At 34.8% G+C, this 20,847-nt stretch overlaps 2 protein-coding genes across 2 annotated transcripts; both read left to right on the top strand.

The window, feature by feature from the left end:
* The first annotated feature begins 856 nt into the window (after positions 1-856).
* LOC148654914 (troponin I, fast skeletal muscle-like) lies at positions 857-5,171 on the top strand. The gene is made up of 5 exons (XM_088644861.1): positions 857-1,203; positions 1,517-1,648; positions 1,977-2,066; positions 3,379-3,555; positions 5,079-5,171. Exons 2-5 carry the CDS (start codon positions 1,523-1,525, stop codon positions 5,160-5,162), a joined length of 477 nt encoding a protein of 158 aa, XP_088500987.1. The 5' UTR covers positions 857-1,203; positions 1,517-1,522; the 3' UTR covers positions 5,163-5,171.
* Positions 5,172-9,387: 4,216 nt separating this feature from the next.
* On the top strand, positions 9,388-13,452 carry bpgm (2,3-bisphosphoglycerate mutase). Its single transcript, XM_088644860.1, has 3 exons — positions 9,388-9,532; positions 10,349-11,007; positions 12,894-13,452. The coding sequence occupies exons 2-3, from the start codon at positions 10,407-10,409 to the stop codon at positions 13,073-13,075; spliced, it is 783 nt and encodes a 260-aa protein (XP_088500986.1). The 5' UTR covers positions 9,388-9,532; positions 10,349-10,406; the 3' UTR covers positions 13,076-13,452.
* Positions 13,453-20,847: the final 7,395 nt, after the last annotated feature.

The following is a 20,847-nucleotide window of genomic DNA, read 5'->3' as shown; positions in this document are numbered from 1 at the left end:
ACTTTCTTTTAGTGTCAAGAAACCACCGCTGCCATGTCTGAAGGGTGAGTTTTTTGTTATTTGTTATACTTTCTATTATTTATTTCAAAACAATGACATGCATATTAATTCATTCTTTCTTGTCCTTTTTGTCTTTCAATTGTGGAACAGAGGACAGGTAGGTCATTATGGTTTCTTCATGAGATCTTTATAAGATGACATATTCAAGATGACTAGTATTGCATGTCTTTGGTTTGTTTCTGTACTTACTCTGTCTTAAAAAGCTTGGAAGGAAGACATTTAACATACAAAGGACTGAATGGAATATTGGAAAACCCAGTTTACCCTTTCCTGTGTTTAAATTTAGAGGCATCAACACTGTGAGAGAAAGTTTTCTGAAGGATTGCTTGGTTCTCATAAATGTCTCAGATTATAACCCTTTAGAAACTTGCAAAAACAAATAAGCACTGAGTATTTCATTTAGAATTTAGCTGCAAAAAGGTGACTGGAAAGAGAACCAAAAATTGACTTAAGACATACAAATAGATATTTCCTCTTGCATTAAAATCTTTTCAAGTACAGAAATTAATAGCAATTCATGCATATAAAACTGAAAGTCAAAATGGTTAGATATGAAAAATTAAAGAGCATCTTACACAAAGGGAGCAATAATTGTAGAATTAGAGAGATGTACGGTCTTTGCTTCTAAAGAAGTGGTTTGTCTTTGAGCTCCTGCATACTAATATTTCCAAGGTTATTACAATAGCTCATATTAGAATGGAAATTATTAGATCTACAAAAAGTTAAATTACATTTAAAGTAATAAATACAAACAAATGAATATGAATAAAGTCAATAACGACATCTATTGTTACGTTTTGCTCTTGATGCCCCTTGCTCCAGGCTTTGTATATTCTGCATATTTGCATTCTCCTCCCTAACCAGAAACTCAATCCAAATATAACAAAGGGGAAGCATGCAAGAGTGCCCCCTCCTTCTTATTACATTGATATACAGTATCCATACATTTTATTTCCCTGCATGACTTGACATTGTTATTAAAAGCCTCAAAAAAGTTCAACAAATCATTTGTCAGTAGCCAGATCCATTAATGAGGGGTTGTTAAATTTGATTTAACAATGAGCCCCAAAGGTATCTTCTCTTCTTTCTCCCACATGTCAGAAAAAAGCTAAAATCCCTGCATCTCGGAGGCTGTTCTTAAAGGTAGGTTAATCAATGAATTATGTTCAAGTAGACATAAAGCTGAAAAGGAGAAGCGCATGAAAACAAATTTATAGTCTCATATATTGCAATCTTATTTTCTTTAATAACAGCACGTGTGCAACTTTTTAAATTAAATTGTATACATAATGAACAGTATACGTAAATTATGTTTCCCTACATAACTTTTAGTTCTTATGCAGTATACTGTATGATTGATATACTGTAGAAAGTGTACTGTAAATTCTTTGTAAAGAAAAGTCTGTTTTTAGACGTTTGTACGGTTTTGTACAGATAATCTTATTCTTTTCCACAGACAAAAATGCTTGAGAAAGCCATAACAATGATAGATAAAGAAAAAAAAGACAGGGAAACAGAACGGGAAAGGATTCTTGCTGAACGTGTTCCTCCTCTTACGTTGTCGGGGTTGTCTGTTCAGGAACTACAGGTATTAAAGCAATTAAAAACTGTGCTACCATATCTTTATACTTTTATATTGATTTAAATATATAAATCGAAATTTGTGGTGTCACATGTCAAATGCTGGCTATATTGGTACAAATATAAAGTAAAGTACTGTATAGGCGGTCTTAAATATAATCTTTCTTGCACGTGTAAATTACTGTACAACTAAACTATAAGTAAATTTAGAAAGGAAGAAATAACTGTGATCAAAACCAAAGACCAACAATAATGTTATTTATTTACCATTCCTCTCATCTTTAGCTTACAGTTGTGTTGTATAGGTGTTTCTTATAGTATATTCCTTTTCATAGGACCTGTGTAAACAGCTGCACCAGAAGATTGATGGTATAGATGAAGAGCGTTATGATATTGAAGTTAAAGTGGCTAAAAATGACAAGGAGGTATTTTAATTTTAATTTGTAAAAACTGAAAAGTAGAATGTGACTATTTCCCTTAATCGTTAGAATACATTTATAAGCAGAAAATATCCCAAGCGTTCACTGATCTTTGTAAGTCAGTGTGACTAAATATACAGTATAACCAGATGTTTCAGATTTAACTGTGAATTTCTCTGGGCTCTTTTCAGAATCTACTGTCTGGTCATTTTTAATTCAGAAAAGTATTGAATATTTCAGGGTGCTACTCAAAAGTAAAAGAGATGTTTTACTTCTTAATTGGCAGTACAGCCTAAAATGTTAAAAATACCACTGTGGATTGTAGAGGTTTAAGGATCCGATATATACTGATGGTAAAAAGAAACGCAACACCTCCTCCTCCACACTCTGGCCCTCCCGTCTGCGTGGAACAGGCTGAAGAGTGACTCATCCATGAAGAGGACCTGATGACAATGCTGATGAGTCCATCGCAGCCTCTGTCTGGCCCAAGCCAATCAGGTGTGACGTCTAGGAGGTGTCAGCAGAGGGCCACTGACAGGTTGCCTTGCTCTAAGACCAGCAGCATGGAGCCTCACTGTCCTGTCACTGATGCGGGCGTTGTGTCTGCTGGCAGTTTCAGCAGATCTGAAATGATCTCTCAGATGGACCAGTCTGATGTGTCAGTCCTGCTCTGGTGTGGTCACTCGAGGGCGACCGGATCTTGGACTGTCATCTGTCCTGAAACCTTCTCTGCAGTCAGGTTCTCTGCAGTCAGGACACAGTGGAGCGGTTTACTCCATAGTGTCTGGCAAAGTTGGCACATGACAAGCTTGCCTGCAGCATGTCAATGGCCCTCTCCTTTGCTTCTGGTGATATTCGAGGCATTATGGAATGCACAGAAAACTGACTGTGTGTGGCCTTTTTCTTGAAGTGACCTAAGCTTTGAATTAAGCCTATTTAAAGATGACCTAATCATTGTTCCACCTGGAACTCGTTGGGTAAAAGTGCACCTAATGAGCTTTTGTTTGATTGGCAAGTTGCATTGCCTCCTTGAACAAGCTGTATTACTAGTCAGAGGGCTTAAAACAAATTGACAAGTTTTTTGTGAAAGTACATAAGCTATAACTATAGTATTATAGTATTAAAACAAATTGACAAGTTTTTGTGAAAGTACATAAGCTATAACTATAGTATTCTCATTTCAAAGAATGTTGCTTTTCTTTTTTCCATCAGTACATAAATATAAATATAAACAATCCAATATTTAGGATCCTTCATTCTTTAACATACAAACCATATGAGTTACTTGATCTGTATTTTTACTCGTTTCTCTGGCTAGATTGAAGGCCTCTCTCAGAAAATACTAGACCTGAAGGGTAAATTCAAACGCCCCAACCTGCGCAGAGTGCGGATATCAGCTGATGCTATGCTAGGGGCTCTCCTTGGGTCCAAACACAAGGGTTCAATGGATCTCAGAGCCAACCTAAAATCAGTGAAAAAGGAAGAAGAAACTAAGGTAAAGTTTATTTGAGAACTGACAGATGGATTTGTAAAATGTGCTAAATTATTGTGTTTTTTAAATACATTATCTGTCAGAATTAGACAGAAAGAAAACATACCAGAATTACAGGAACACCTGTAAATCTTAATAAAATCTTCCTAATAATGTATAATCCTACAAGAACAATTGTGTATTCAGTAGACTGTCCATTTTTTTAATTAAATCATATCAGGAATATATAGAAATGCCTTTCCAGAATTTTATCTCATCTTAACCTGATGAAACTTCTTCTAATTATTAGTGCAGTTGGAGTATAATGTGGGCATCCACTATCGCATCTTTGTCTCACAGATCCACAGATCACCTAACCCTTGTGAATACTGTGGTTTTTCTGTACTTCTTCCAGTATTTTAACTGCAGACAGATTTCTGAATGGAGAGAAAGGATTACAAAAGTCTGTAATTAAATAGCTGACCTAACAGCTTCTCTTGAATTAGAAGACTAAAAGGTATGGTATTAAAGGAATGGTACTGTATAAAAAAGGTTTCCTTTGCTACTTGGTTTTTCAGCCCATCCTCATGGGTTGCCGTCATCATGTAATGTGTATGATGTGAGCAAACGTGGATAAAATGCCTAGAAGGACCACTATACTATAAACATTGAGAGCAATGCAGACACATGTACAGTATGTGTAATTAAGGCAATTTTTATGAACTGATGAATCCTATTATTTAACCTTCTTCAGTCTATTAGAAAATAGTATATGAAAAAAACAGGTGGTCTATTGTCACATTGTTGTGTAACGCAACGGGGGCTCTGGCGGGCGCCCTTGCCGCATTAGGTCGGCCCCCCACCGTCGGGGGCTCGAACCCGGGACTCCCTTTAGCTCTCTTTAGATCTCTCTTTAGCTCACGGGGCTGGGTCACTGCAGAGAGACGCGGGAGTCCCGGGTTTGAGCCCCCGACGGTGGGGGGCTGACCTAATGCGGCAAGGGCGCCCGCCAGAGCCCCCGTTGCGTTACATTGGTGTCAGCAGCGGGGTGGGATAGCCCTTCGCCGGGGACGGCGATTTAAGCGGGGGAGAGTGTAACGCTTACGGCCGACAGGCACTGTGTAAGAGCCGGCGTACCAGAGCAGGTGATGTCACCGCCCTTCCCTGTGATAGCAGGACTACAGCTACTGGGCTGTAAGGAGATCTCTCTTTGGCTCACTGGGCTGGGTCCCTGCAGAGAGACGTGGGAGTCCTGGGTTCGAGCCCCCGACGGTGGGGGGCCGACCTAATGCGGCAAGGGCGCCCGCCTGAGCCCCCGTTGCGTTACAGTTGTATGACCTTCAATAAAGCCTGGAGGTGGTAACATGAGATCATGTGGTTATTTTGCAGGTGAAGAAAGAGGATTTTTGAAGAACAATAAAATAATATTCTTCACATAATACTTTCACTTAAAGTCTTACGATACCTGGGGGAAGGTTTTTTAAAATGAAGATTACGTTGTTACTATTACTTATTGAGCTCCTGTATTGAACTTCTCTTTACAACAGGATAAGGAAGTGACCGACTGGCGTAAGAATGTGGAAGCTATGTCTGGAATGGAGGGAAGAAAAAAGCTGTTTGATGCTGTTTGATGCTCAGTATGATACAAGGTAAGCCAACACAAAGCAAAATAGGAAATCTTACAATATTCCACACACCTATGTGTAATTTTTATTCAGGTGTTTATTCATGTAACACCTGGTGTCTAGGAATGTATTAAACAATATAAATTGGGGATATTGGATTTATTGTTTAACCAGATTATTCCTCAAGGGTAAAGTTTTTTTTAACAATCTCTCCTCTCTGGCTGAGGTGGGGGTCTGATTGTTATTTGTTATTTTCATTTCTCTACTTCTGAGTGCCTTGTTTTAAATGTCTCTGTTCCTCGGTCTATAATCACTGTTACAGTTTACAGGCCCCCCAACCATAATGATGCTTTTTAAAGTGAGTTTTCTGACGTTTGCTGATTTACTATCTCTGCTATGTTTCAGATTTAATAATTAAGATATAATTAAGATGCTTATTATGGGTGATTTTAATATCCACATTGATTCACAGTATTCCAGTTTAGTTAAGGATTTTCTTGCTTTGTTGGAATGCTTTAGTCTCACACAGCTTGTTTTAAATCCTACTCAAGAAAAAAGGTCACACTCTGAACTATTGTAGGTCTTGGGTGTTCTCTTTGATGTAGAATTCCTTGTCTCATACTCTTCAACTTTATGTTCCATACGTTTTCGCAACTGGAGATCAGTTGACTACTGTAGGTTTGCTGAATCTATTCTCTCTTCATTGTCTTCCTTTCCTACATCTGATACTCTGGATGACAAGGTCCCAACCTTTAATAGCTCTCATTAACTACTCTTGATACCTTAGGTCCTTCAAAAAACTCAATACATCTCCTATACTTGCTATGCCCCATTGCATACTGGCCTGTTGTGTTGAATGAAGGCAGTCTCCTGTGTGAATGTACACTTCAGTCTTGGAATATGTACTTGACTTAATACAAAGTTGCAGTGGAATGTGCTTGTTCCAGATAGTTCTCCCATACGATTGAGAAACACAAAAATAATTTTGGATACCTGTTCTCCACCATCACTAAAGTCTAATTGTCCCACTTCACTACTTGCCTCATCCCAACTTTGCAAAACCCTTTAAAGAGTTTTTTTTAGAACCCAGATTGACAATATCCAATACTCTCCTGTATTTAGTCTGTGTTTAGACATTCTGACATTTCTCTAAAATGGTTCAACTCTAATCTTATTGATTTTTGACACTTTGTTTCTCTTGGGGGTTTTAGTTCTGAAGTTGGCTTTGTTAAACCTGATGTTCCCCAAGGCTTGATACTGGAACCCCAGCTGTTTAGCAGATATTAAAATCACGTGGTCTAAATTATCACTCCTATGCTGATGATACTCAAATCTACGTGCATCCTAAACCAGATACTGAAGTAACTGTCTCCACATTCGCTAATTGTACAGTATCTTTCATATACTGTAATCTGGATAAAATATATTCTGGATAACTCAATATTTACTTCACTGAAACTGCAACAAGACTGTGACCATGCTTCTTGGAACCTCCCATGTAAAGACAATACACTAACCCTATCTGAGGGCAGCACTGTGTTTGGATTTCATTGGCACCTGCCTACTCCCCACCTTGTAACCTTCACTTGTCTGAGACTGGTCTTCTGTACATCCCCAGGTTTGATTACATTCTATGGGTGACAGAGCCTTCTCTTGGTGTGTTCCAAAAATCTGGAATATCCCACAGATATCAGAGTCACCTACCCTGAGGGCATTTAAATCTAGACTAAAAACCTTCGTTTTAAGGAAGGCTTTTGCTTAATAATTGTCTTTCTCTTCTCTCTATTCTTATAACAATAAATCTTCTGATTCACTTCACTTCTGACAACTTCTGTTTCTTATAAGTGCTGATTAGTAATCCTTCTGTTTTCATTTATTTTAACATTTTTTAACACCTACTGTAAAGCACTCTGAGACTGAACTTTTAAAGTTTGCTATATAAAATAAAGGTTTAATTATTATTATTATTATTATTATTATTATTATTATTATTATTATTATTATTATTATTATTATTATTATTACAACAGGTTGAGTTAATATAACAGTACACTGATGTTTGTCAAGTTGAATAGGTTAGCACATTACCTCCACTTACCCTATTGTCACAATACTATAAAATTAATGGTAATTATAACCAATAGCAGATAATAATAATCTTATTTTAGTGTTTTTTACTCTGATGCCCTGCATTCAATACTTTGAATACATATACTTTTCAGCATGCATACTTTAAATGTACAGTACTATTTCCTTCTTATTATGTATACTGTAGTTCTCTTTCAAGTAACACTTTGTTTAAGAATGTTTATCAAAAAGATTAATCATATTAATATCATTTCTTTTTCAGGTGCAACTGTTTATTTTGGAGTGTTGACACAGAAGAAAAGTCTTCTTTGCTGAAAAAACAAATACCCCTGTGACAATATGTATGCAGCAATGTACTGTATATCCAAGAAATTATTGTGAATCTGTTCCCTGGCTGTTCTGTTTGCTCCTGTCTGCTTCAGATTGCAAAAAGTAATTTAAGAAATCTCAATTTAAAACAAAGGGAAGTGTCTCTAGTTATTCTCCAGATGACCATATATACTTGTTAAAAGGCCTTAGGAGTTGTAACCAGCTTCAAATTGGTTTCAAATTGTATCTTGAGATTTGTAAAAGCTAGGCTATTTCTTAATGTGGGACCCTGTGCACATGAAGAAGAACATAAAGGAGATGTAAAGATTCCTAGCCTTAAATTGTAAATCTTTATTATATTACACAAAACCTTTATTATATTGTTACAAATCAGAGCATAATAACATTTTAATCAATATATTCATATATTTAATGATTTTGATCATAGTTTTAATGATTTAACAGTGATTTACAGTAGTTTAACTTGAGTTAATTATTAGAACTCTTCCTTTTATCATCTGTCTTGGCATAAACAGCAGAGCAAATAAGGCAAAATAATAACTATTGTCCCAAACCTTCAGAATAAGGCAACTTTGCTGAGAACTACAGTACATGGGCTGCTAACATTTCTGAAACTTAGCTACCCAACCCATCCCTCCTTCCACTCCAATAAAAATAATATTGATATTAATGCACTATTAATTAATATAAATTTTATGTATGAACTTTTTCCTAAAGTACAAGATATATTTAATTCTAATTAAGTTACAATGATCTACAAAAATAATGCAGTCTTTGTACTTCTTGTATACGTTCTGCATCTAGCTTTAAAGACTAGGCAGGAAACTGAATTATGTTAATTGTCTCATATTTCGCTTAATAAAAACGGTGATCCAAATCCATCTAAATGTGCTCAGCGCTTTTGTCACTTTAATTGTTCCAATAGACACGGAGTCTAAAGTCAAACCATCGTACTGTATATACAGTACTGTATTGCTCCATCCAGTATTATAAATATCACCTGTTTTAGGTGCAGTAATTATCTCGAACTGCAGATGGCGTTGCTTAGGAGGGATTTGAGCCGTCTATTCGCTGAGGACGACACTCGGAGATCTTAGTTATCGAGAGTCCTAATAGTTTTGCTAGTGCTTTTAAAATAGCAAATGGTTCTTATTGATAACATTAATTAAAGCGGAAAGAAAACCTAAGGACCCTGCTTGCGTTAAGGATTAAAGGTACCCACACTCGATTTACATTTTAAATAACTTAATAAAATTCTTAGTCGGCAAAAATGAACATTTTTATTTTCTTAATATTGTGTTCGATATTCACCGTCCAAGAGTATACATGAAAACTCTTTCTAAACAGATGAGTTTCTATTCATCCCATATATACAGTAGAAACAAATCTCTTCACTTGAGACGAAAACATTGCACAAAAGAGACGTATGCACTGTATGCGTATGCATAGACTAATACAATTTGAATGTTATTGTAATACTTATTTTCTCATATCATGAACATACTTTGTTTATCTTAAAGTCCTAAGCTAAATGACATTTCAATTCACATAAATACAATGTATTAATGATAACGCAAACAAAATTCAAAATGATAAAGAACACACTAGATCAACAAACTAGGAGCACATTGCCTTTGCTATTACTATTAGACTAATAATGCTGTACTTAAAATGTCTCCTAAGGCTTTAGGCAATTGAGGTATTCAGAACGCCCTCTATCTGCTTCTGCTTTTAAATCCCTACTTCCCATTACTGGTATTCTGATGCAAGCTGCTGACTGTGCACACACCACAGTACATTACAACAACTATAGCGAAGGCCCGCCTCCGAAAGGGTGAGCCTCTAGCTCCGGATTGGATAACTGCAGGGTCAATGACTAAGATGGGAAGGCTGTTGATGTGATGCGGGCTATCGGCAATAACGAAACAAAAATATATTACAGAAGGAAATTCACCTCGGTGAGTCACCGCGTTTCAGAACTAGAATTGTAATTAGTTCGATAACACAGAATTTGAAACTATAGGAGGTTTTTTTGGGTGTGTCCCTTTCTTCTTATTATTTGTAGATTTTAGTGGCACCGCGCCGCAACGGACTTTAATGGAAAGGCCAGCGACTATACTGTATCATAGATTAGTTTGCTGATCTACAAAAAAGATCATCCAGAGCTATATTTTTTTTAAGAAAAGGCTGTTGTTTCAAAAGTAAAATGAGATATTTTCTTATTTAATTTCAACTGAATGCATTTATGGAATGCAGTCCATAAATGTCACAAAATATACCCACTGTTTAACTCATTTGGATATGAGAGGTACTGTAGGCAATATCAAGCTGCTGCGCTATCTATTAATAAGGTTTTACATTTAATTCGTTTCATTGATAAATGTCAGCAGTGTATGACTTTGTGCACAGAGAAATCTGTATTTTGCCGGCATGATTACTACTTACTACTATTATAGTATTATTTAAAGTGAAATTATTTTAATACCAAGGTTCTGCAAGATATGTATGCTAAGCACTTGAAATTACTTAAAGTGTTGTACCTTGTGCGCCTTTCGTTTCGACTTTAGCTGCAAAACCTGTCCCAGCTGCGGTTAGTTATTTCATATTGTATTATTGATTTCGTTTTATTTATTTTTTTAATTGAGCATAAATTCAATTTCATTACATACAGACTATATAGAACCTATGTTCTATGTAATTTAAATAATTAAATGTTTACTGCTTAGCTGAGAGAGATTCATGCTTTAACGTTTTTGTATTTGTTTTGTAAGCAGCGTGCTAACAAGGAAACAGTCTCCAGCGGTTCAGGCTTTGGTGTCATTGTGTGCCACAATGTCAAAGTACAGGCTGGTTCTGTTGAGGCATGGGGAGGGTGCCTGGAACAAGGAGAACCGCTTTTGCAGTTGGGTAGACCAGAAGCTGAGCCCAGAGGGAATCAAGGAGGCCCAGGACTGCGGAAAGCTTCTGAAAGAGCTAGGGTTTGAGTTTGACCTGATATTCACTTCCATACTGAGCCGCTCCATCCAGACAGCCTGGCTACTCATGGAAGCAATGGGACAGGAATGGGTCCCTGTTCACAAGTCCTGGCGACTTAACGAGCGACACTATGGGGCACTGATTGGGTTGAACAGAGCTGAAATGGCCTTGAACCATGGAGAAGAGCAGGTGAAAATATGGAGGAGAAGCTATGGGGTCATGCCGCCTCCCATCGATGAATCCCACCCCTACTTCTTTGAAATCTATAATGACCGTAGATACAGTACCTGTGATGTCTCCAAGGAGGAGCTGCCTCGCACTGAGAGTCTGAAAGAAGTTCTGGAAAGACTCTTGCCCTACTGGAATGACGTCATTGCACCACATGTCAAGAAGGGCCAGAATGTTTTAATCTCAGCCCATGGAAACAGCTGCAGGGCTCTTCTGAAGCACCTTGAAGGTACTGTTTTTGTGCATTGGGAGATTTTGCTCTTTTGTGTTTATGTGAACGGTTGGAATAGAAAAATACAAATTTGATTAAAATCAAAGATCTATAGTTTTATCCATTATTGATAGTTAAAACAAAATCCAGTAATTTGGAGATTTTCAGATTGCTCCAGTTGTAGGGAATAATATCCACAAGGTGTTCAGATGCTTTTCTGTAGTGAAGCTTTCCATTGTACAGTACTTTTGCCTGTAAAGAATATGTACAGTAATTTTTTAGTGAGACAGACAAACCAATTTCCTTGTTTTGCAATAGTCTTACTTTGGCTCAGAATACAGTAGTTACTGTATAACTGCTAGACACATTACCAGAAACTTCCAGATGACAAAAAAAAGAGTTTTTCAGTGACTTCTCTCCTCTCTGTTTTTTTTACACTCCTCCTAGCACTACATCTGGGCAGGTGCATTGGGTGTTCCTTGGTCTAAATATTATGGCAGGACTGTATGCAGTCCACCTGTGCTTGCATCAATCTGTCTTCAAAGTCTCATTTTCATCAACAATTGATGTGCTGTTCTCTGCTGTCATTTTTGAGCATACTAATATATGTGCACACTTCCTTATGTATGCAATGACATCAATCACTAGCCTCAACAAAATGTGGGACAGAGAATAAAAGAAGGCTATACTATCTCATCAGTCAAGTTTCAGTATTGTCTTAAGTACTTGCTCTTTCCTAAGTAGCTGTTGTCACTCTGCAGTAAACAATTTGCTTTCTTAAGGTATGGTTTTACAAAATCATACTGTGATGGCATTTATTCATCTGAGCAAGATTTAAATGTAGTACATTTGGTAATGATCACTGTTTATCACCTTATGCAAACAGTGCATATTATATTGATTGTAGACCTCAACTCTTATATACATTGAACTTTACTACAATTAAGGAACAAGTAAAGGTTTATTCCATGCTGAAAAGAGAAAAAAGAAAACGCAACATTTCGGCCGTGGAGCTTTCTTCAGGTTCACGGACGAAACATTGTTTTTTCTTTCTGCTCTTTTCAGCATGGAATAAACCTTTACTTGTTCCTTTGCAGCCTATGCATGCTGACTCAGCTACCCACCTGATATACAGTACTACAGTTAGATTTTTTGGTGAAAACATTATTCAACCTTTTTATTTAATTGATTTTTATGTAATATCAAGTTGACCTCAAGTATATTTTACAAAATAGAATGTGAATGTGCTGGGCTTGATATAACATGGACCTTAAAGTGGCATCCACAACCCTGACAAAAAGGGCAGTCAGTTTGTGTTACAGTAGGGCAACTGTAACACGATACTCTTTGACCTTTTAGAACTAGATGCACCAGCACTGCAGGGCTGTTGTGCTTACATGTTATGGTTTGTCAGACTTCTCTCCTTGAAATTCACCAAATGGGAAATTATGATTTGACATGATATTAATATACTATTAATAAATGATATTATAACAGTATAATGTATTAATTCAAATGCATAAAACTAATTATTGTGTGTGCTTGTACAACACATTTAGACTGAAAATATGGCATTAAATCTCATATGCTGTAAATCTGAGACCAACACCCACCTCGCACCTAGAGATTAATTATGTTTTTTTAAGGCTTCTACAGAAGGATTGAGCATGTCAGTAGTTCATAGGGTGGATATCTGATATATCTGATAAATGTCATCTTATGCATAGAACTTTTTTTTGCCTTTAAGTAATGTTTTTGTTCTTGAAGGTACATTATGCAACTTGAAGAGGTTTTACAATGTAATATTTTGAAAGCTAATTAGAAATTCAATCTGTATTAAATAAGATTTTTATAGAAATTAATATAGAACTACACTTTTAAGTAAAATATCTCATTTTCAACAGGGATCTCTGACAATGAGATTGCCAACGTCACATTACCCACTGGAGTCCCAGTTTTGCTGGAGTTAGATGAAAACCTGCATCCTACAAAACCCCACCAGCTCCTGGGAGATCAGGTGAAGATTCAGGCAGCAATCAAAAAAGTAGAGGACCAGGGGAAGGCCAAAACAACAGGCAGGCAATGAAGAACATTCTGAAGAAGTGGTTTTGTCTGTGGTTTGTATAGTGGTCTTGTCTGTGGTTGCCAGGTGTGAAATTAAATGTGCAATGCTCTTAATTTGAATTCCATTATTTCTGGTTTTCTAAATTCTTCTTTTGGTCCTGGATTAAATTTCCAAACAAATGTCACGCAAGGCTGTCCTCTCAAAACTGTTAATTAAATTTTAGAGGGGACATGCAATAGTAAGGAAATACTTTGTAAAGTTTTGCTTGAATGTTAAATTAACTCATAATACACTGAAACATTATTTTTGGTGGTGATGTTTTTGACTGAAATATGCTATTAAGCAGAAGAGTTTTCCCTTTGAATAGAAGGTCCTTAAATAAATTGTAAGTGAATCAGTATGAGGGTGTAGATTGATTTGTTTCAAGGTAGACAGATGTGATTTATTTCTCTATTTATTTGTCATTCTTAGTTTTTTTCTGAAGTCAGTATATGTATTTTTAGGAACAAGTAATAGGTTTATTCCATGCTGAAAAAAAGAAGAAAGAGAACACAACGTTTCGGCCGTGGAGCCTTCTTCAGGTGTGAGGCTCCACCTGAAGAAGGCTCCACGGCCGAAACGTTGTGTTCTCTTTCTTCTTTTTTTCAGCATGGAATAAACCTATTACTTGTTCCTTTGCAGCCTACGCATGCCGACGCAGCTACCCACCTGAACTATGTATTTTTAGGGGTTTTATTGGTGTTGTGTTAGTTGCCTGTCACTTTATAAAAACACGAATTATAGCTTTTTAAGAGTACATAAATCACCAATATTTATCACATGGGATTTGGGGCTTTAAGTTTTTATTGTTGCATAATAGTAGGGGTCAGAATAAAGTAAAATGTTATTTGGTCAAATGAAACACACAAAAGGAGTTTTCTAACTTTTTGTTTTCAGAAATTTAAAAGTTTTCATTAAAAATTTTAGTTTTCATCTTAATATCTTACATAAAGATAATTAAATTAGTTTTTATTATTTAAAACATAATGCACACCAAAAAGTGAAACCTACTCTTTGGCTGTCAATGAAGTACTGTTTACAGTTGTTAATATACTGTATGTTTATTTATATGAGTAAAATATATTTTTAGATGAATGTGTAAATAATTTATTCTCCGAATACTGTATAAAAAAGATGCTCAACAGTTCTTGAATTCTGTTTAATGATTCTATTTCATCAGAAACCGAAAGGTAACTCTTAATGTGTAACTGTTGGTATACAGTAATAATGCAGAACAATGTGTTGATCTACTGTGATATTGTAATGTTTATAAATTCATATTAATGAATCCCTTTTTGTGTTACTACTTTTTCATTATAGTTATTGGTTTAAGATATTTATGAAGTTTATATTTATTATAGTAGTTTTTTTTGCTACTTTGAAAAAGTTCTTAAAAGATTTCTATTTGTGCAGTTTGTTCCCGATGTGTTTGTACTAGATATACTTATGTTAATTGCTTGAATGCTTCTGTTCAGGGTGGACAAAATAGTATTTTCAAAACTGTTTATCTTAACTTTTTACCTTTTGTTGACTTTCCTTTCTCCATGAAAGAATTTGGCATTTACTGTATGTTTCCCCCAGTTTAAACAACCTAGTAAGCATTTTACAGGGCCTTTTTTCAGTTTTCAGGAAACATCTTTCTAAGGATCCTTTTGTTGTCTGTGATGTTGTTGTCTTCGGGAAATGTTAAAACACAAAAACAAAATAATTCAAAATGTTCTCCATTGCCATATTCATGCCTATTATTTACTTTTCAGATTTATTGTTTGCTACCTAATGTTGCACCAATTTCTGAGGTTTTAATAGAGATAATAGAGGTTTCAATTTCTCAATGGCATTTATTCGATAAAGGGGATGAAACTGAAAAATGCCAGTGGCAGAGCACACTTGATACTAGAGCAGTTCATTGCAAGAATCTTAACAGCATTTATATCGTTTACTTTCAGGTATTGTTGAATGTGGTTTTACTGTATGATTTTAAGTTTAGATTATGACACTGAAGGGTGATGATTGTTTTCACAAGTCTGTTACAAAACAGTGTAATAAAAAATAAAGTCTAATTTGTATTCTGTTTTTTTTTATTTGAAGAATTATGCAGTTTTATCCCTTTTCATCACTTTCCCTACGGGATCAATAAAGTCTTCCCTACGGGATAAATAAAGTCTATCTCTATCTTTTATTAAAAATGCCACAGGTTGAAGACACCTTTTTTCTTTTACTAGAGAAGAAAAAATTCCTTCAACCAGCAGGAGGAGCCAGAGTGTCATGCATATTTTATCTATTTTGGGCAAAATATTTGACTAAAATATATTTTTAAAACTTTTTTCCCATCCTTTACCGTGATAAAGATAAAAAGAAAATAAGGTCTTAATTTCGTAAATATTTGAATACTCTTGTAGATCACTGAACTCCTGTAGCATAACAACAGAAAAGGCTCACCTGAAATGCTGTGAAGTAGAAAAAACAAAATTGAAAACTACATGAAAGAAAATGTAAAATTCAAGCGCTAGTTTGAAGTTATGTAAAAAGCAAAACCAGAAGTATCAGTACTGAGGAACAAAGTCAGGAAGTTAATGGTGCATTGTGCATTTTCATGTACTTAGGGTCAGGAGATCATTGTATGAGAAACGAAAATACTGTATAGCATGTACTGTATGAAATTAATGTTATGTCTACTGTCAGACTCACTTATATAAGTTTCCAGTTCCTTGCCAGCTGGATGAGGAAAGACTCTCAGCTACACCAAGATGACGTTTACGTTAGGTAGAGAATGGAGGTGATAGGAGATATTTTCCATGCATCTCAAAAGACTGATCATTTTTGTAAAAAGAAAGTATTGATTGATTGTAAGGGGAATTTCAATGGGAAGGAACTGGTGCTGTCCCTCTCACTGCATTCCATACATCTAAATCTCCCCTTGAGCTATTCTATGTATTCCCTGTACTAATTCTTGCTGCTTTTTGTGGGTTTTTTCTTTCCTTCACAACAATATTTTACATTCTTGTGCTTATGCACTGCCTCTTAAAAGAGACCATGTCTTTCAAAGAAAGCTGTATATTATGCATCACAATTTTATAATTTGTGATTCTTTTTTTGTAAAACAGCAAAAAAGGGAAATACACAAACTTACAAAAGGTATCATAAACGACCTATTGTTTGGAATGGTGCTGAATGTCAAATTAAGACCAGTTCTAGTTCTCAAAATGGATGGTGGCCTATCTTGAAAATATTTTTCCTTGTAAGAATGTTTCCAGTTTTATATACTGTAAGTTGAAAGCATAAGAAAAATATAAGTTATTGCGAATAAAGGAATAAAAGCTCCATACAAATTAAACTAATTTGTCCAAAATCAGCCCTTAATACAATGTTAGAACAAAAAAATATTTTATCCATTTGAGCAAGATAAAATGGAAGGTTTGTACAGTATTTGGCAGATTAGCTGTTGCAGTCCATTTTATACAGGGCTAACTTACTTGGCTGCATAAGAGTCTTTTTTTTTCTCTTTTCTCCAGCTGGATGGAATACATTCCTCTCAACACGAGGTCTTCTGTCTGTGGAAACCAGACAGAAACAATGATGTCCTCTTGGGATTACTATCCTGAGAAAAGCATCTGTTGACTATTATTTACCTAATGGATTCTCTACTCCAGATCTTGATCCACTCTGTCACTTTAATTTTTGTATCTAACTAGCACCTAATCATTTATTTTACAATCTATTCTACTTTACATTGCACAAAAACACATTCCTAGGTTTCATCGGGTGTTTCATACACATATCAAATTTGTAGGGATTTCAAGATTAATGATAAAGTGTTAGCAGGATCAAATGTTTGTACCAATATGGAGCTAAAAAAGGATTACCTAAATTATATGTTACAAGTACCAGAGAGCTGAAATTTGATGTAATTTTTGATTGTATCAAAAAACAGCGTATTGAGGCACATCTATGAAAGGGAAAAAAAGCTTTTTAACATTTCTTCTATTTAACCTTTTAAAACAGTGTATTTTCCTTATTAGATATAATTAATTTCTTTCAACAGCTTTTGACATGGTCATTCATGGGTGTTGCAATTAGTTTTAGTACTAATACAATTGTTATCCAATTTTATTCACCAACAAATGATACAGTACAATTCTAATTTGCATTTCTGATATCTGACTACTGCAATTGTACTTGGGTAAGGGCACTGCGTTTTTAATGAAAAGTGAAGTCTGCATAATGAATGCAACATAATTTGAATTAAGGAGAGTTTTATTGTTCTAAAATTAATATTTAGTTTACTGTTGTTACAGTAACGAAGAGCAGTGTTTTGTTTAGAGTAGTGCCCAAGGCTCTGAACCTACAAGTCCTGATGGTTCACATTCTCACTCCTTTATTGTGGAATATTGTGGTATGTACTGTATTTTACTGTGAATACTCACATTGACCACCATACAAATAGACCCTATGTTCCATACTGTAATACCAGTGCACAGTTTACTTTGTGTCTGCCTTTGTTGGTTTATTTAATGTACATTAAATAAATCTTAGATTTTACCTACACTTTAAAGTCTTTATACAAAATTCAAACAACTCTGAATGATCAGTATACTGTAGTTAATGAAAGCATGGTTCTCTTGATTGGGGGAATTTAATTATCTATTGCTAAAATGTTTAGAGTAGGGTGAACAAATGCAGTGTGCAAATAAATAGATGAGAAAAAATAGTTTCAAGAGGTTTCAGACAAAAGCCCTTCTATAGTTGGTTGGAAATAAATATGACCATAGTGCAGTAAAATGAAACAATTAGTGAAGTGTATGAACTGGAATGTACTGTATAACACAGAATAAGGAATCAAAATAAGCTTTTTGAGGATAAATTGAAGAAAATTAGAAGGAGAAATATTATGTAAAGAGATTATTTTGTAAAATAATGAAAGATAAAGGTAATAATTGTTCAATTTATTGATTATTTTATGCATGTAAATTAAGTTGAAAAAAAAGATATTCTCACTCCAAGAATTATAACTATGGTATAATATACAAATGTATACATTAATTTATACCTACATTTTTTCAGATATATTATTATATACATAAACTCTGCTTTTTTTTTTGGGGGGGGGGTGAAGGGGGATCTTTTTTGTGGGTATATATTTCTTGTTATATAACTTTATGATTTATTGTATGATAATTAGAGAAAATATTGGATGGAAATAAAAATAATATATAAAAAAGTGCAGTAAACCTATAGATGGTTAAAGCTTCTGTGCATGATGTTGTGATGATCTCTCAATACAATGTTCATTTCATGAGGTTCCAAAGTGTCCATTTTAAACATTAATTCTTTCTACTTTATTTGCGAGAAGAATTTCCTACCACTTCCATACCACTGACTTCATGTCCTGAAACAAATTATTTTTAATAATTTAAGCCATAATCATTAAAAAATGTTCCTTATTTAACTGTATCTATCCATCACCCTTCTTCACTAACTAGAATTATGGCACCATTTCTGACCTCAGTTCAGTCAGGCTGAAGGGAGCTATGTTGGGAGGACCACTCTCTTGTAGAGGAAATGTGTTGAAGGAAGGGAGTGTAGATTATCGCATCCTTTTCCATTAAGGTTACACAGCTGGTTGGCAGACAAAGAAAGTTGTGTTCTGATAAAATACATAACATTAAGAAGAAATGACACAGCATCTTGTACTGCAACAGCAGTGCAAAAAAATCTATACTGAAAGAATGGGAATAACATAAGTGGCTTGATAGTTGTAGTTTTTGTTTCTAAAACAGCAAATAAAACTATACAGTAAGATTTATGTCACGGAATATAAACCAGGAGGAATTTTTCAGCATTTCTAGAAGGCGGTTAAATGTATTTTTGCCCCTTTTTAATTCAATAATAATTGCCTTAATTTCCATCAAAACACATTTTTGAGAACTTGAAATAAAGGATTTACTGTCATAAACTCATCAGTTCATAATTCCTCTGAATGAGGTCTTAATCAGTGCACTGTATACTTGTAGCATAACATTCCCTGATTTAAATTATACACATATATACTGTATGTATTAACAATATATTAATAATATTAATAATATATGTTGTTAACAATGTATCCCAGCATCCTGTCTTATTTTCTTTTTGCTTTATCCCATTGTTTACAAAAAAAGACAAAATGTATGAACATGAACACCTACTGTAAGTCTTAAATAAACAAAATGAAACCACTGGACATCTTCAGACTCAACTCACCAGAGAATCAAACACCAGAGGACTAAAGTGGAAACTACGTACTGTGGACGTGCACTTAAAATTGAGACCAGGAGGCATTTCTTTAGACAAAAGGGTCGTGAGAATCTAGAACAAGCTACCCAGCCATGTTGTTCAGCCTGATACCCTGGCTACTACCGCACAGCTTGTTGAAATGAACTTGATGACTCAAATGGTCCCCTCTCATTTTTAATGTTCTTATGTTTTCTTCATGAATATCTTCTTGAAGATCAGTGTTTTGTATCTTAATACCTATACTTTTATACCTATACTTTTCTTGGTACCTGCATATAATGCTCTGCATGTCTTCATTAAATGTCATCAACCACGTGTTGTCCCAGACCTATTGTCTATTGTCTATTCAAAATTTCCTTTTCGCATCTTTAACAAATAGATGCAAGACAACATTCAATATTGAGCAAACTCCTGGCAGGTGACATTTAATGTACGTTTGTGCTGAGTATTTTAGTAGGCTTATCCTAAATAAAATATCATTGATATAAAATAAATATTGGTAAAAACAATTTACAAATTCTCATTACTCAGAAACCTGATCTTTGGAAAAAAATCACATACTGCGCATTGATCTAGATATTAAAATAAATCTATACAAATGGAAAATACTGTAGGTTTCCTAATAAAAAAAATTAAGGTACTGTATATGCATTGTAAAAATATAAGTATTCCTAAACAGATGTTCTTAGTACATGTCTACAATGTGAAATCTAAGAAATTTTTTAATGCTTAAATTGAAAAAAAAACATTATACTTAGCTGTTTTTCAATGGATTGCAAAAGGACTGTAATCTAAACGTGGTAATTAGGGATAGACTGTTCATTGGCACCTGTTTCCAAGAAAAACAAAACCTGCTCAGAACAGATTTGTGGAAATAATTAAAATACACTATAACACGTGTAGATGCTCTTTCTTTAATAACAATAAATCTAAAATTCAACAAAAAATAATTCATTGTTTCAGTAATTCTCAAGGTGGTATTTTGTAAGAAGCAATTAAGTCACCTTTGTTGAATTAATACTTAGACTATGTATAACTTTATATTTTTGTTTCTATGCTTCTGTGGCTTCATGGTACTTGATTCTTATTATAAGCTTTATGTGTATTGCTATGATACATGACCAGGCATACAATTAAAAAAAATGTATTCTGTGCTGAAAGAGAAGAAAAGAAAAAAGATATTTCGGCTGTGGAGTCTTCTTCGGGTCTCAAAGAAGGCTCCACAGCCAAAACATCGAGTTTGTTTTCTTTTTATTTCAGAATGGAATAAGCGTTTACTTGTGCCCAATTTGCTCATTTGGTGGTTGATTAGCTAAGTAAAAATAAAATATTTTATTTATCAGATATTTCTTAAAACTGCCCAGAACTGGGTGTCACTGGATAAAGGGGTCTATGAGATAAAACAGTCGCCATCTTTACAATTAGTTTTGAATTGTAAATGCACATGTGTAACAGCGCTCAGTGCATTGAGTTACAGAAGT

The sequence above is a fragment of the Lepisosteus platostomus genome, chromosome 9 (genome assembly GCF_059453375.1).
Source record: "Lepisosteus platostomus isolate fLepPlt1 chromosome 9, fLepPlt1.hap1, whole genome shotgun sequence".
Lineage (NCBI taxonomy): Eukaryota > Metazoa > Chordata > Actinopteri > Semionotiformes > Lepisosteidae > Lepisosteus > Lepisosteus platostomus.
The sequence above is the reverse complement of the archived record's forward strand: the minus strand, read 5'-3'. Positions and strand labels throughout refer to the sequence as shown.